At 34.0% G+C, this 17,888-nt stretch overlaps 1 protein-coding gene and 1 long non-coding RNA gene across 11 annotated transcripts in view; one reads left to right on the top strand and one right to left on the bottom strand.

Moving 5' to 3' along the window:
* Positions 1–17,888, bottom strand: part of LOC108395164 (uncharacterized) — a 90,170-nt gene that overhangs the window by 52,221 nt on the left and 20,061 nt on the right. The window lies entirely within an intron of this gene.
* The window catches only part of ZNF654 (zinc finger protein 654), an 84,869-nt gene that overhangs the window by 52,555 nt on the left and 14,426 nt on the right, over positions 1–17,888 (top strand). For 3 of the 4 annotated variants that reach the window (XM_017657215.3, XM_017657213.3, XM_073231801.1), the window contains 4 exons: positions 11–92; positions 12,966–13,101; positions 15,745–15,947; positions 16,473–16,612. In XM_017657215.3, coding sequence (XP_017512704.1) covers positions 11–92; positions 12,966–13,101; positions 15,745–15,947; positions 16,473–16,612 — 561 coding nt within the window. The remainder of the gene's footprint in view (positions 1–10; positions 93–12,965; positions 13,102–15,744; positions 15,948–16,472; positions 16,613–17,888) is intronic. The other variant, XM_073231800.1, reaches the window with a different exon arrangement.

Genomic DNA, 17,888 nt, shown 5'->3' with positions numbered 1-17,888 from the left:
ATTCTTCTAGGAGTTTCTTTGAGTTGCTGCTGTTTTTTGGAAGAGATGAGTTTTATGAAGAGCCCTTAAAGGATATTCTTGGATCATTCCAGGTAAAACAGTTTATTATTTCATTTTTTCTACATTTAAAACATGCCTTTATTCTCCCCTAAGAAAAAATATTGGTTATTTATGACTAGTAAGTTTTTGTATTTACTAAGATTGCAATGTTTAGGATCCTGTTACACTGGGAGATAAAGAAAATTCTTAAAATTAACTTTTGGTTGTATTTCTAAACAGTTCATAGATAGAATTCCAATTCCACATTTCCTAGACCAGAACCTGCTGCTACCACCCTTTGTAGATTCTTAAGCACATCCTGGACATAACTGAATAACTTTTTATTGCTAAGGCTTTGGTTTCAAGGCCCCATGTAGAACTCAGCCCTAGGGAAAAGTACTCTTGTTGCCTAGACTAGGTGTCCAATGCCACTTTTTCTCTTGGCTGTACCCTGATTATCTCATCTATTTCAATAGTGACACAAGATCCAAGACCCATCCTATAGGTGCAAGAATATTGACCGTACTGTTTGGGAATCAATACCTAGTACTGTGGCTATTAAGTGTCCTTGTCATTATTTCATAGCAAGGCTCTCGGGTGAAATAAAGGAAGATGTACTTTGAGCTCCCCCTAGGGGTAGAGTGTTCTGACCACATAATTTATATTCATTCCTATAGTGTTAACAAATACTGTTAAATGTTAACCAGGAGTACTGCTATCTACCTTAAGGAAGGAGATCAGCAGAAAAACCATGTAGTGCTCTCTCTCAAAAAATTATTTCATATTTATTGAAAGAGAGCTTTTAGACTGAATTAAAATAGATTTTTATAAAATCTTTTTATGGACTACATAACTAGGAAAATTATAAGCAAACTAGGAAGATTATAAGCAAACTTAATTGGCTGAGGTATATCTAAAACTTCTCCACATTCACAGTCTGACTCTAGATTTGCTTTTCCACTGAGTCATCAGTGTCAGTATCAGTTTTCCTACACCATTTTGTCTTCAGTGGTATATCAAAAGTGTTGGTGATGTAGTATTTCCTAAAATAATTAATGAAAGAAAAATCCATTGGTATTAAAGCTTAATCTGGCTTTACGGTTCTTTTTAATCAGCCAACTTTGACTCCTGCTTGAGGGGTGTTAGATTAATCACCTTGCACCCTACCCTCACCATTTGGTTCCCAAGATTTAAAAAAGTGTTCTGCTAGTCTCTTGGATTTCATTCTGAACCACCAATACATCCTTTTGCGTGTCTGTGCATGCTGAATGACAACTGTGTCATGACCATTACCAGGCTGACATGGATTCTACAATAGCACTGAATATAAAACATGTAAAAATACGAAAAAAAAGTACATCTTATAATCAGTGAAATTAGGTACACTATATTGAACATTTTACTTTAACCATTCTTACAATCAGCAAAAGAAGTAAAAAAAAAAAATACCTGTTCTCATGGTACTTACATTCTAATTAGTCTATATTCATGTATTTAAAACAATTTTCCAATCCATTTTTCCTTTGGCACATGTATTCTTCTTGGCAATCCATTCTTTAACTTTTACTCAGCAAATATTTATTAAATCCCTGCTATGTGCTAGATACTAAGCTCTGGGAAAAACAGTAGTAAACAAAAACAGTAAAAACCCTGCTATTGTGGAGTTTCATTCTAGTGTAGAGAAAAAGACAATCATTAAGTCTTTGTAAATTAAGAGTATTTTAGAGAGCAACAAATGACTTAGAGAAAAATGAAGCAGGTGAGGGAGCTACTGAATGCTGGCATGGTGGTATTAGGGAAGGAAATTTCAGTTTTAAATGGGATGGGTCCGAAAATGCCTCATGGAGATGTCAGCTGAACATTGACAATTGGAGCCACTGATATATTTAAAGAGTAGATGAGAGACATTGTCTCTCATTTGTTTTAAATGTGTGACATCACATTTCTGAAGGGATATATCCTTTATTTACCTTTTATTATGAGCAGGGTTTCTGTTCCATTATCAAAACAACCAATTTCACAAGAAAGAATTCATGGTTTTATGCCCTTTTCTTTCTCCTGCTCAAATTCTAAAGCCCACCCCTTCTCCTTTGGCTTTGTTTTGAAATCTTTCTGCCATTTTTATGCTGTGGCTTTTTTTTTTTTTTTTAACTTTGAATTTTTGAGCCTCTAACTCCTGCCACCTAGGAGAGATTTCACCTTTTGCTCCTAGTTTAGCTTTTCCTGGAGAATCATCCTTTGTTGCCTGAACCGAGCTGCTGTTCTTGGTTCTAAGCAGGCCTGTGTCCTCAGGGACCCAGGAAAGGCCAGTATGTAGTCCATCCTATACACTCCCCTAAGCCTTGCATTGCTAAGTTTTGTGAATTCTCCAGGTTTTTGACTGACCTTTGATAATCTAATGACAATCTTAGTGTCACCCATTTTCTACTAGTATAAACCTCTGTTTTCCCAAGTGGTTCAGTTTGATCCATCTTTCATACAGATTCCTATCAGCTTAAGATCATGCTCTTTCTCCACCATAAGTAGGACAAACAGTACTGCTCATACTTTAATGTACCTGGGGATCTTACTAAAATGCAGATTATGATTCAGTAGTTCTGGGGTAGGGCCTGATAGTCTGCATTTCTAACTGCTCTGAGGTGATGTCTATGGTGCTGGTCCCTGGACCACACTTTCTTTGCTGGATTTGAGTTAATTATTCCTTCTGTGTTCCACGTATCCCCCACCCCTCCATCTCCAGTTTTCCAAGTGTGAGTATCCCAGCTATGCCACTCACTCTCTGTCACTTTGGACAAGTCACATAATTTCTGCATAAGCTTCCTCATCTATTAGACAGGGGCAGGTATTGTACTGTTGCATAGGGGCATCAGCTTGGCATTATTCTTGGCACAATGATCTGGCTTAAGGTAAGCCTTATAGTCTATGTATAAAGGGTTGTGGGCTCTTAATCATACTACCTGGATTTCTGTTTTCACAATAAGACCAAGATCTAGCCCTTACGTTTATTCTATTCTTCCATGAATTTTTTATTTCCTAAAACCTGAGCTGTTCAAATTTTTAAGTCTTCTTATCCATTGAAAGCAGAATAAGAGGAAACTTCATTTCTAGAACTAGATGTTCCATTTACTGGTTTCTATAAACTTGCTTTCTTAGCCCTTGGCTTCCAATAATGTTCTTTACCTCAACACAAAAAGATGACACATTTCTTATATGATGTACCTATTTGATGATTATTTTTTATCTGTTCATTGTTGAGCTTTCCATAGGCTTGTGATTGAATTCATGCACTGGGTCTCTAAAACCCATTAATTTAATCTTCTAAATTCCCAATAAAATGACAAAAGTAATATAAAATGAGAAAGAAATTCTAAATGAATGCTGGAACTTGGATTAAGACCAAGTACTCAGGGATGGGGCCAGATGAGGGATGGGCCCAACAATACTTGATTAAGTGAAGGTAATTAAATAGAGAAGTGCAAGATAAGGGCATGGAGAGAAAGAAGAGAGACCTTCCAGTGCTATCCAATAATGACTCCTCCCTTCCCTCTAGCTTATAACAACAGGATTTAGGGAACTAGCAGACAGTGGGGCATTAGGTATTTGGCCAATCTCATTCTTCCTGGGGCTTCTTGAAAGTGCACCGGGTGTGCAGCAGAGACTATAGAACAGGAATCCTGATGTGACTTTTACCTACATTAAAAATGGGATGTATGCTTCTGTATATGAATGCTCCTTCTATTAAGAGAATGAGAGTATGACCTGAACTAAAGCAGCCTACCCCAATACCTAGAAGTAAGAAAGTTTTGTAAAGAGGTGTGGTTGTCACTTTATTGCTTCATGGGTCATTGATCTAACATATTAAACTTATAAATTCTCCCTTCTCTCTTGGTCTGGGGTTGAAGGATTTGGCAGAGACCTACTTACCCATTAGTAAACAGCTCACTGTTCTAGATATCCTAGGTAAAGATGAATATAGTAACACCAATTACCATCAATTATATGGTCAGGTCAAGTTAAAAAAAAACAGTTAATGTTCTTGCTGTGGTTGACATCAGGGTATCTTCCATGAAACTGGAAGTGAAATTGTAAAGAAGGAATAACCCCAAAGAATATATGTAGGTAAAATATTATATGGCGATGAAGCTACTAAATTAAAAGTATAGTGAAGGTAGTCAGCAGAAGATTAGCTCCAGGAAAAAACCAAATCAGGGAAGGAAATGTCTAAAAGTTAATTTTTAATTCATAGTTACCTGTAGCCATATCCCACTATAGTCTTCAATTTTCAGGATAAAGAGAAGTTCCTGCAAATTCAGGACTCATGTAGAACAGGATTCCCACAAAGGAAAAAATAAAATCAGGCTGGCAATGATATTCTCCATTATAACAAATGTCAGAATAAATGTCTACGGAGTTTTTCAAGGGGAAAAAACTTAATATTTTTATTATTAATAAAATATATTAATTTATAATAAAAATATAAATTAATAAATTAAAATAGATGCCACGCCCTATAGTTTCTGAGACAAAGCAACAGAAATAAACAGTTCAAATACTTGGAAAACAATCCAATTACATGTCTTTGATCAGGAAAGTAAGTGAAGAAATATGCCAGCTGATTTAGAAATGGTTAAAACAAAGAATTTACAAATGCAGTGTTACAGAAAAACAGGACTGACCTGAGGAAACAAGTTAGTAGGCTATTGTTAATTTGGCTATTATGGAAATTCTATTAATGTCAAAAGTGATTCCAGAAAAAGAAAATATGAGTTGTAAATAAAAGCACACATACTAATCTGGAGCTAAAAATCTCAGATTTATGGTACTAATTAGGTGGAAGTGAGGAAAACGGAAGAATCAAGTACACTCTTGGGCATCTAAGCTGAAGTAACCACATAGAATAGTGCCATTCACTAAGTGGGTGGTGATTATGGAGGGAAAAGCAGTATATAGAAAGAAGGTAAGTTCCATTCTAGATGATAGTTTTAAATATCTTTGGAAGATTCAAGTACTAAAGACCAATGATGGTTGGATTCATGAGTCTATATTTGTATCTCCCTATTATTTTTTTAACCTAGAACATGTATTACTTTATAAATCAAGAGAGAAATAGATGTTATAAAGGTTTTTTTTTGTTTTATTTTTCAATTTAGAAAGAAATAAAAGAGACTTTGGTAGTCAGCAAAATGCCAGCCTGTAATCTAGAAGCTTTACTGCCAAGGTTCTGCAGATGTTTCAGTGAGCCTGCCCTGACCTCAGAGAAAAGTCTATACCTACCCCTTGGAATTAGTGTATAAGTGACAAAGATCTTTTTTGTTCAGAATAGAAGTAGGCCTTAGTTAAGCTTTCTATCTTGGGACTCCACTCTATTTTTTAACCTTCTTGTCCTTCTTTGGGTGAAGCAGGGAAAGAGGTAAGAGGAGGTTGGGACAATAACCTCTCAAACAGGAGGGTGCCAACAGCTATCTTAACTGCAATAACATCGTAAGAGAAGAGCAAAAAATAACCAGAAGTAAAAGAACCAGACAGAGAGGAGTTCAAATAAATTGTTATGCCCACCCTGTCTCACTGAGGAAAATGTTGGTCTCCTTTAAGATGTCACAGTGTATACTCATCCACATAGTAAACCAGCACACCTCCCAGATTTTATTACTTTTAGCGAATGTGAAGACATTTAGAACTATTTCCTTTCCACTAAAACCTTCTGGACAATGTCCACTCCCTAGACTACTTAGAATGAAGTTGCTCAAAGACTTAATTGGGCAAAGTCCTAATTATGGCATTCAAAACCATCTTTGTAGTGCTGGTTAAAAGGCTTTTGAAGACTACAACCGTATCAGCTTATAGCAAGACATTTTGAGAGGAGCAGTTTCCAAACTGTGTTCCCAAATTTTCTACTCATAGAAGTTCTCTTTCTGCTCTACTCCATTTTGGCTGCATATCACTTTTCCACCCTAAGTTTTTCCACTGCTACTAAAACACTAATACCTCTATAGCCTATCTGTGGTTTGACAGTTTCTTCAACTTTGCTGTTAGATCTGGTGGGCAGAGGCTGGCTTTCATCCCTGTCTCCAACACTTAGTAGTCTCAGTGCCTTAGTACTGATACGTTTGCCAACACAAATGAAGGATAAACAAGTTCACAGACATTCTTATCTGATGTCTAGCCATTTCTTTCTTTTAAAAAAATTCCTTTTAGAGATGCATACTTGCTGAACTCTAAAAAATGAAACAGGCATATTGTCTGAAATTCATGATCCATTGATTACCACTATAAAATGGAGGGGCGAGATAAATAAATGTATTCATGGGATGAAACCATCAAATATTTACTTGTGGGTTCTACTTTGACAATGTGTAGAAAAAAAGAAATCGAAGAATGCTTAATTGTGAGAAAAGGGAGAAGTTTTCACTGTCTTTGAATGAAACGTACTTGACAAGTGTGCCACATATTTAGGACTAGAGTGAAAAAAGCTGATGTTAAAATTAAAGTTTCAGATTCTGAAATCATTGTGTAAAGATATATTCCTTGGATAAATCTTGAATTGAAATGGGTAAAGCTTTGATATTTTTCCACTGGCATTTATGTTTTTGAAATTGTTATTCCTTATATCACCACTTGAGAAATATTTTCATTTTTTTAAATAATCTTTTGTGAGAGGAACTACTTACTTTTGTTCAATTATTGAAGTTATTATCACCTTGAAGAGATAAAAGAGCCAGTTACTTCAAGCATAAATTATATAATAAACTTGAGACAGGTCAGCTCAAGTGACCAAGAGCAAGCCTCCAAAGAGAGCTGTCAACATCAGTAAGTTGTATATCTCAAGAAGGGCCAGTATGCTGATACAGGGAACAACAGTCATCTCAAAAGAGGGTACTAAAAATTATGCATTGATAATTGCATTATAGTATTCAACGGTAGAGAAAGATTTTATATTCTGAGCATCTCACCATCTTGTTGTTAGGAGGAGGCATGTAAGTGCTCTCAAAATTGATAGGATCAACACCTGGAAACTAGTTCTGAAGGCAAGTCAGGATCACTGAGGCATTGTTTACTTAAAGGTGATTCTGAGAGTATCCTAGTAAAAACTAGAATTATCAGCATATTAGTGCTTGAAGTAGTTTATATTACCCCACATAAAATACTAGATCATAGAAAATTCAGTTGTAACAACCTGTGGAGGGCATTTTTAATAAATAATGAAACTGAACTCAGACTAAAAAAATTCATTCAATCATCCACTCAGCAATATTTATTGGAGATTAAATAACTTGCCCAGTTTGTAGCATTGCCAATACTGTGACCTGTTCTCTTGACTGACTCCGGGGCTCTTTCTGCTGAATCATGTTTTATGTTAATTTGGGAACCTGTGCTCAAATCTTGCGTGCACCTTAATTTTGCTTGGGGGTCTGTCTTACAGGCTAGAACTGTAACAATAGCACTTCTGTCGGTCATATTTCATTAGTTATTTAAAAATGTTAATGATAGGATTGTACCTTCATTAGCATAGCAATTACCAATTAATACTAAAATTTGATTATGTTCTGTTTATGATGGTTTTATTCTATCACTGGCTTCCTCTTGAAATAAACTTAATTAACATTTACATTTATTACTTAAAAATCTGTAAATGTTTAAAAACGTTATTCTTTATTTTTATTAAACAAGATACAATTACTCATTTTAATTTTTTTTTCAAAAGCCCCAAAAGGAACAGCTTAGTTGACTAAGGTTCTAGTTATTTTTAAAAATTAAATATGTGTGTAATTTATAGGCATTCATGTATTTGTATAATTTTGAGACTTGGACTCACCTTAGAAATTGTTTAATTCAAAAAGCCCTTATTTTACAGGTCAGGAAATTAAGCTCCAATGGAATTAAGGTTTATAAAGGCAGAATCAGGGCCTAAGTCTTTCTTTCAACCATTATTCCCCAATCTATTACATGAAATATGTAACCATGTGTTTGCAGTAATGCATGTCAAAATAAGAGGCTCAAAGAAATGTTTTATTTATACTACTATCTTAGACCTCATGGTTTAACATTTTAAAATCTTCTAAATACTTGACTGCCTTATTGGGGACAGGGAAGAAGAAACTTTAATGTGGTTTTCTTGAGTGCTAGAAGATGAAGTCCTACACTAGAATGTAAACTGTAGAAATGGCAAGAAATAAGCAGATCAGGAGATGGTAAAGGAAACTGACATGACATTACGATCAGTTGAAGACAAGCTTTATATTTGATTCCAAACACAAGTTAAGAACAAATTAATACCTAAAACCAGGAGTCTCGGCTGGGTATCACACCCATCCAGGTTTTTAAAACAGAAATCGCGCTCATATCTGTAATATATGTATATTTGTTATTTATGTACATCTATTAATACTACATACATTATGAAACATGAAAATACATTTGAAATTGATAAAAGTTAAAATGTATTAACAGTATAAAACAATGACACCAGTGATTTTGAATATGCTTTATTTTTTAAACATTCTAAGTCACATAGTAATGTAAAGTTTACTTTGTAAGTAAGTTCAGTTTACTTTAATAAGTGTTTTTAATAGCTGTCATAGGTGAAAAAGATACTTTTCATCCAAATGGAAAATTTTTCTTTTCTAAAGTATGATACTCAGTTTTAAGTTCCTTCCACCAAGTTTATAGACTTTCATTGAAATTTGACTGCTAAATTTCTGTTATTCCTGAAATCAGTGTTTTCTTAAATACTGTTTTTAACAAATTAATTGAAAATTTGTCAAAATGCTCCATTTGAAAGATTTTTCAAGAGAAAACTCTTAAGCTTTTTAATGGTATAGATATAAGCATTATAGGTAACATCAATTTTGGCAACAATCATTTAATGATGTAAACACTTCCAAACATGCATTTTAAATGATTTTCTCCATTAAGAAATTTCTTTTATAAAGCAGTGAGTTTTCACTATTATAATGTCCTCTTTATGTGGGCAAACTCAGAAAGTTCATTTTCTCAAAAACGTCTGGTAAATATTCCTTAGGAACGTACCAAAGAAATGAACAGAAAATTTGTGATAACTGTCTTTTTGTAAAAGAAAATTATATAACGTTTAAACTATTTTTTTGTTTGCCATAAGATAAACAATGAAATTGTAATAATAAAAGATACCATGATCATTCTTATCTCATGTCAAAGTATTTTAAAATTAACCGCATTGAAGACTTTTTATATATTCGATTTGCTATGATAGCTTGCTAATGGATAAATTTGACGTGGTATAATAAAATTTTACTCTAGAATCTGCATTTCATTCAAAATACAACATACTGCATGGTGTCTCTATTTGCACAGATGTCCATAAAACTGTATTTTGATTTAAAAAGTTACTTGTTATTGAGCTATCTTCTCTGTGTACCAGAGAAGGTACACCTACCTTTCCTTTGCTGATCTATTTGAAGCTTTTAACTATGTAGGAAATAAGATACCAGCACTTAATAATGCAATGTCCTTCTCTTATATAATAAATACTAGAAGAGTGGACTGGTATAGATTTTCAGTACCAGGAGAGGAATTAAGTTTTTTATGGATTGAGGTAGCCCGTGGATGCTTCTCAGGGAAAGGTAGAACTTTGGAAAGATAGTTAAGAAAGGATTTAGGTAACTTTATAGGAAGGCTTAGAGGTTTATACGAAGTTGTAGAAAAGAGACAGTGATAAGAGAAAAAACATAGGCAAGAAAGTAGAAGATGAGTTAGAGAGACATGAGGAGATGAGGCTGGATAAAAGGACTCATGATGTGATGATGTGTAATAGGTAGGTAAAGCCAGAGGTCCTTAAATATGAAGTTGGGGCATTATGGCTTTCTTTTTTTGGTAAGCTGCTGAAGGATTCAGATCCAAGTATGTACAATGGCCAGAACACTGATTTAACAGCGTCACAGACATGTAATAGCCAACTCTAAAGTGGTGATGGGTTCAGGGAAGAAAATTTTTCAGGAACAAAACATGAAGCCCACCCTACAATGGATTCTGAAAAAAAGAGTGAGGGAAAGGAGTTGTGTTTTTTCTATCTTTGGCAACAATACAAGGTTGAATGGAAGTTTCTGAGGGATTACATTTAGCACAGTCCAGTGGATATCAATAGTACACAGATGACTCAGTAAAGTATTGGATAAAATACAGGTCCAAGTTTTTAATTCAGTAAACATTCTTAAAAAATACAGTATGTTTATACTATAGAAAAAATGTGAATTCTACAGTGATTAAAGGCTTCCCTTTTCACTTTGTAATAATTAAATACCATCCCCCAAAGCCACCATATTATTTAAGGAAGGAGGAGCCAAAAGACAGTTACAGACTTTTTTGTTCTTTTTCATCCTGTGTTTTTTTCAAAGAGACGAAAATGAAATATTTATTCATCTCTCTTTTCTATCCTGAGCTATTTCCTATAGAAGTGGTCTCCAAAATATGGGGTACTTGACTCTGAAAGTGCACACTCACAAAAAACAAAGCTTTCATTTATAATGTTTAGCTTAGATACCTGAGCTTAAGCTAATTTACTAATTTTTGATAGGAGTGCAAGTGTATAATTGATAGCATAAACATTTAAGAAAGTGCACACTAACTGTAGAAGGTATATCAAAAAGTATGCCAAAGGTGCAGTAGGGTGGGAAATGTTAAATGAATTATTAGGGCTGTCCTTTAGGAATTTTGATTTAGTAAGTTTGAATAGGGGCCTGGGAACCTGTTTTTTAATAAGACCTTCAAGTGTTTATTTCCAGCCAAGTTTAGGAAATTAGCAGTAGACTTGTTTCACCCTGTCTTGATTTAGGCCTCAATCCATTTCTAGATGCCACAGTGCTAATCGCTGTGGTGCCTCACCTACCCTCAGGCAGCTAGAAAGATGGGGTTGTCCAAGAACTCATCAGGGGAGCTAAAGCTTGCCAGTGATTCAGGGGCTTGCATCCAGCTCACCTTATTTCTTGTGCTTTGACTGGATCAAAAGCCAGCTTATTGTAGTGGAATTTTAAGGACAGCAGTATGTGTATTTAGAGTAATTTAGGAGTTTGTTTTACCCTGAGGTTTGAAATTGATGATTGTTTTTAACCATGAAGCTGTTGCCACAGATTGTTGCTGTGTTCCATGTGTTAATAAAAAGTCATGGCTGATGAAAAACTTTATACCTTAGTTTTATGAACGCTATTTTCATGATGACACACGGAAACATAGAAATTCTATGTAAAGGCTTCAGTGTCCTAAAATAAATATTCATGTTAAATGTTAAAAAAAATACTTGAAGAAACAATAATATTAAGTGTTTACTATGTGCTAGGTCCTGTACCAAGAACTCTTTTCAACATTGTGTATTATTTAATCCTCACAACAATCCTATGAAGGTGTTTTTAGTATCCGTTTTGTAGATGAGTTAACTGAAGGAGCACAGAGAGGTGAAGTAACTTGCCCATTGTTTGTAGGATTTTTGTTTGCTTGGTTGCAGGTTTTAATTTGGGAATGTCCTAAATAACATTTAGAAGATACTTAGTTTCATGTTTTGAATTAATGATCCTTTGGACTTCTTTGACTGATTTCTTGATCTTGAAACTTGATTTCTTCTACTGCTTTGTTCTCTTATAAAACAAAATCTCTAGTGTGTTTTAACAAGGAATGAAAACTGGCATATAGATATCACTTTGGAATGTTCAAATGATGAAAGTTCATGACAATTTAATAAAAGCAAAGTGTTTATTGCAACATGGAATATATAGTCTGATTATTTATCTGATAAGTAAGATTTGTGAATATACTATTTTATCCTGAAGCTTTGCTTTATAACTGTTACTAGTTTTTAATATCTGAGGGATTTGAGCTCAGAAAGAAATTCGGGGCAATTATGTTATAATTGATGTGCATTTTATTCAAATTTTTAACATTTCCAATTTCAATATCTTTTTTTTTCTTAAGCCTTTAAGCTCAGTTTGCACTTAAAACAATAAATGTATTCATATCTTCACTAGGCCTTCACGTAATTTTTATAAATTACCAAATTAAGTACCCTGAAACTTTTTAAAACCAACACTGAAGAATGTAACAATTCAAAAAAGTATAAACAATTAAATCTTGTAAATTTATATCTAATAAATCAAATTTATAAATTTAGTAAACCAAGTTGTCCTAAATTAAATATTATTTACAAACTTAGCTTGTTATATAATTAATATTATAATCACAAATCTAAGATAGCACATTCTCTAAACACATTTCAAATATCTTTAAAAAATATATCAGAAAATGTAAATTATCAGTTAACGCCCAACTTATGAATACATCTTTATCTTAAACTTAATGCAAAATCTTCACAATATAGGCTGGATTCATTCCTTTAGCTTGTCATTTCTTCATTCTCAAACTATAAATCTACTTATAGAACAAAGTGGAAGAGAATTTCCATCTTCTAGCCTTCTATCACAACTAAGATTATATATACATTTGGGAGCAGGGCAGGGGATCTGTGTCTATGTGTCAGCCAGAGTCTATGCTGGACAGGGGCTCATTCAGCCATATATTATCAGGCTCTTACCTGCCATTGTTAATAATTACTATGAGGCCTCACATAAATTTAACTGAATGTTTTAATTTTTATATTTTTGCAACCTGGTTCTTTTCCTAGAAATGATGCATCCCTAAGTTTTTCCCTTAGGTTACACTTCATCCCTATTTATAATGGGATTTTCTAAGTCCAGTTATGTACAAACTGTGTAACCTTTGGCCTTAGAGCCTATTTGTCTACTATTGGGATTTTGACACCCTAGTTAGGTTACTATAGCAACTCTTTCTCTTTTATAATTTGGTAACTGCCTCATTGACCATCAGTCATTTTATTGACAATGATGATCAAGTTTAGTTTTTAACCCCTTTAAATTCACAAAGCCAAAATGATTTTTCTCTCCTAGGAATGCCAGAATCACCTCCGCAGATATGGAAATGTGAATCTGGAACTGGTGACTCGAATCATTAGAGATGGTGGCCCATGGGAAGATCCAGTGTTGCAAGCTGTTCTTAAAGCCCAGCCAGCATCTCAGGAGATAGGTACTTCAGGAGACTCAAATCAAAACTAACATTTGTGAGAAGCAAATAGAGTTTCATTTTTAACTAGAGCAGTAATAGTAATTTTTCTTTATTTTGTAATATTGAATAAGAGTAATGTATTTTCATATAAAAGTGTGTTTAAGTTATTTATTATACTAATCTGGCCCAAGAACAATTTTTGACACTAGATTAGGTACATTTATTCCAGTGGGAATTAAGAGTATTAACACATTTACTATATAGATGTTACTTTCTTACAGAGTTTGCTTTTGTCACTTCAGTTACATTTTAAAAATCTAAGTAGGAACATCTTTTTTTAAAAAAAAAATAAACATCCTTCTTAAGCACATGGAATTTCTCTATATAGGAAACTGTGAGGCCTGGAATTCTTTCAATTTTTGTCACCATTACTACATATCCTACACCTGGCCCAATGCCTGATACAGAGTTAAGGTGCTCAATATAAGTATTTGCTGATTGAATGAATGACCACATGATGAATGCTTAAGTGAATGAGTGACTAATTGAATGACTATAGAAGTATCAATTCCAAATATTGTATGTAGAGCAGTGTTTCCCAAACATCATCCATTAGTATAAGATTTATCTCATCCCCTTAACCACCTGTAAACTTCATTGACATTACCTTCTCCCAAACCTAGATCCACAATGGTTCCTGTAGGCCAGAATTCCCATTTGAGGCAGGAGGCCCTGTCAACTACTTCTAGTTAATTCTTTTTGAAAAAAGAAAAAAAAATTGCCTTATTATTCCTGAGCCCTAGAAGATTTTGGATCACCAAAACTTAGAATTTAAGCTCAGTGGTAGAGAGTAAGTGTCCACGTTTGGAAAACATTTGAAAGCACGGAGAGAGCCTAAGATGGCCAAAGGGAAGAGAAGACCTCCCAACTCTGGTACCATTCAGACCTTGGTGTAGTGAGAAAGACACTTCAAACAGATTTTACTGAGGTTAGGATCTTTTGATTTGTCCCAGGTTAAGGAGTAGGGGTGGGTTGTGAGTACAGGTAAGGGGCTATGCTAATCAGGCCTAAGAGCAAGCCCGATCCCAGATACAAGTGTGGAGGACTGTAATAGTTTTGAGAGGTGAAGAAAGAGATAAGACCAGGAAAGTGTGCAAAGTGGTGGAATGAGACAGGGAATAGGATAAGACGAGGGAGAATGAGCTAAGGTATATGTGATAGTGTATAGTGATATATACTCCAGGGTACAGAGGAGACTGGCACTTGATGGGAGGGTTTCAGAAAGGAAAAAAAAAATTGAAGAGGGAAGCAGTTGGAACTGAGGAATAAAAGTTGGTTATTGAAGAAAAGTATGAAGAGTCAAATATAGGGAAGGTAAGGGTAACAGATTGAAGGAAACTCTAAGGAGACTGGGTGTTGTGGCCAGAGGGGATAAGAGCTAGACAAAGCCATACCTTCAAAGAGTGAGAACAGGGAAGAAGAAAGTTTGGGCTTTTAGGGGAGTTTTTATGCTTCTGAATGGGAGCTAGAAAAACCTGTTGGTTTGGTGCAGGGCGGATGGCTTATTTAGATAGATAGATAAATAGCTAATGGCTTATTTATATAGATAGAGAGGGAGAGAGTCCTTTCATACTTACACTAGCATACCTCACTTTGGGAAAAGCTGCTTTAGAGACTCAGTAATATGGATGACTTTCCTTTAGTTGGTGATTATTAGGGTATAGGCCAGTCTGAAGTTTATCTTTGTACTAACTACACAAATCCGTGTCTGCTTATTATATTTTGTAAACAATTACAAGGCAAATATCGAAGCCCAAATCAAACACTACTTATAGGCATTGAAGCTACTGATTAAACATATACAACTAATTAAAACACTTTTCGATTAGAAATAATGAAATAGGAGTTCTCGTTCCTGCTCTGCCACTTAGTGATTCTGTGTCCTTGGGCAAGTCATTTGACCTCTCTGAGACTCAGTTTTGTGATCTGTAAAACAAGTATTATGATACTGGTCATAAGGTTGTTGTTAGGTCTAAATAAACTTATATAGATAAAAGTGTTTAATATTTTTTTAAATTATATAAAAGCAAGTATTAACTAGTAATTATCCTTAGTGACATGACCATATGTTAATAAGAAGTCCTATTTGGGACTTCTTTTGGCTTAGTTTTTTGTTGAAAACCAGTAAGATATATTTCTTATATAATTTAGCCTTTTCATTAATTCAGATTATATTTCTCTATAATTAATCTGAATATGATTTTAATGATTCAGCCTTTTAATCTTAAGGAAAATATTGGGCAGTAAGGAGATAAAGTACATATTTAGACTAGAAAGCAATTCCAGACTTCATGTTATTTGAAACATTTTTATATACTAGTGAACTAAAATAAGACTATTTCATGTTTTTTTCTTTAAAAAATTTTATTTTTTTACTTTTCAGACAGAAGAAATCAACAGATGTTTCTTGAGCACTGTTTTGGTGTTACTCTTATTTCCATTTTTCCAGTCATATAATTGAGTATTCTTTTGACAAACAAACTGTTGAAGAAAATGTCTAATTAAATAACTAGTTAATCTAATTATATAACATTAGTGGTAATGTTTCCACCAACAAAGTTTGAATCTTTTGAATATAATGAGTCTGTTTTCCTTTTAATATAGTGAACAAATACTTAAGTTCTGAAAATCCACTGTTCTTTGAACTGCGTGCCAGATACCTAATTGCTTGTGAACGCATACCTGAAGCAATGGCTCTCATTAAATCTTGTATAAATCACCCCAAAATCAGTAAAGACTTGTACTTCCATCAAGCACTCTTCACCTGTCTGTTTATGTCACCTGTAGAAGATCAGCTATTCCAGGAGGTACTGTCTGAGATGACGTTTGCCTTTTACCATTTTAACCTTACAATTAAAGAAAAAAAAAGTAGCCTGTTCTTGTTAAATTGCTTTTATATTAATACCAAAGGTTTCAAGAATACATTATTTAGATGTGTTCTCTTTGGTGCCATTCTTTAAGCTCATGTTGACTTAGACAGAATCTGATGTTAACAAATGATGAAATTAACAGAGTTCATTAATAAGCATTATCCATGTTGAGCTTCTGGTGTGACAGAGGAGATCAAATAAAAACCGGGAAATATTACAGTTTCGCCTTTTACCTAAAATATGAAGAAATTAAAAGAAAATATTTTCCTAAGGTGGACTCTAGTTACCAGAAGTTGAGGACCTTAAAGAGATAAAAAGTAGAAACTATGAAACCATGAAAATATTTCTGTATGATTCATTATGTATGTAGAAGAAAACTAGAATCTACTTCTGAATGTTTGAACAATTATTGCCACTTTTCAGATATTTTTAATGATATAAAACTGATTTTTCCTCTTACAGCAATTACTGAAAACTGACTGTAAGAATGGAATTGATATCATCTGTAACACTGAAAAAGAAGGCAAGACTATGTTAGCCTTGCAACTCTGTGAATCCTTTCTTATTTCACAGCTCCAGAGTGGTGCTATGTACTATATCTGGTAAGTGTTCCTAATACAGAAATTAAAATGGTAAGATGGGAAACAGAAGGAAAATTGGTTAGTGGAGTTTGGACTTCATATGTATCTCTTTTTTAAAGTTATGTGAAAATATTAAGCCACTTTATCATGCAAGAAATAATAGTAGGTTGTAAGACCTAAATATTAAAAAGGACAGTAATCATGTACCAGTAATTGACAGTGTAAATGTTTAAGGTATGAGTTACAATGAAAGTTATGTTTTAAATTAAATTTGAAGTGTTAATTTTTTAAGACTTTATTTTTTTTGAGTAGTTTCAGGTTTACAATCAAATTGAGAGGTATATACAGACATTTTCCGTTTACCCAGGCTCCAGGTTATCAACATCTCTTACCAGAATAGTTCAGTTTTTTACCAAGGATGAACCTACATATCATAATCACTGTAAGTGTACAGTTTACCTTAGGGTTCACTCTTGGTGTCATATATTCTACGAATATGGACAAATGGATAATGGAGTACATCAGTATAATATCAAGAATATTTTCAAAACCCCCAAAATCCTCTGTGCTTTGCCTGTTTATCTCTCCCCACTACCTCCACCTCTGGAAACCACTGATCTTTTTAATATCTTCACAGTTTTGCTTTTCCAGAATATCATAAAGTTGGAATTATACAGCGTAGCCTTTTCAGTTTGGCTTCTTTCACTTACTAATTTTCACTTAAAAGTTTCTCCATGTCTTTTCATGGCTTGATAGCTCATTTCTTTTAGCGCTGAATAATATCTCATTGTCTGGGTTTACTACAGTTTATTTATCCATTCACCTACTGAAAGACATCTGGTTGTTTCCAAGTTTTGACAGTCACATGAATAAAGGTGCTATAAATATGTGTGTGCAGGTTTTTGTGTAGACATACGTTTTCAATTCCTTTGGGTAAATACCAAGGAGTGTGATTGCTGGACTGTATGCTAAGAGTATGATTAGTTTTGTAAGAAACTATCAAACTGTCTTTCAAAGTAGCTGGACCATTCTGTATTCCAGCAGCAATGCATGAGAATTCCTGTTTCTCATCCTCACCAGTATTTATTGTCAGTTTTCCAGACTGGTCATCCTACTAGGTGTGTAGTGGTATCTCCTTGTTGTTTTAATTTGCATTTTCCTGATGAGATACAATGTAAAGCATCTTTTCATGTGCTTAGTTGCTATCTGTGGATCTTCTTTGGTGAGGTGTCTGTCAAGGTTTTTGGCCCATATTTTATTGTTTTTTTTTTTTTTCTCATTGAGTTTTAAGTTTGTT

Source organism: Manis javanica, chromosome 3 (genome assembly GCF_040802235.1).
Source record: "Manis javanica isolate MJ-LG chromosome 3, MJ_LKY, whole genome shotgun sequence".
Taxonomy (NCBI): Eukaryota; Metazoa; Chordata; class Mammalia; order Pholidota; family Manidae; genus Manis; species Manis javanica.
Note: the sequence above shows the minus strand (reverse complement) of the source record. Positions and strands in the feature narration are given on the sequence as shown.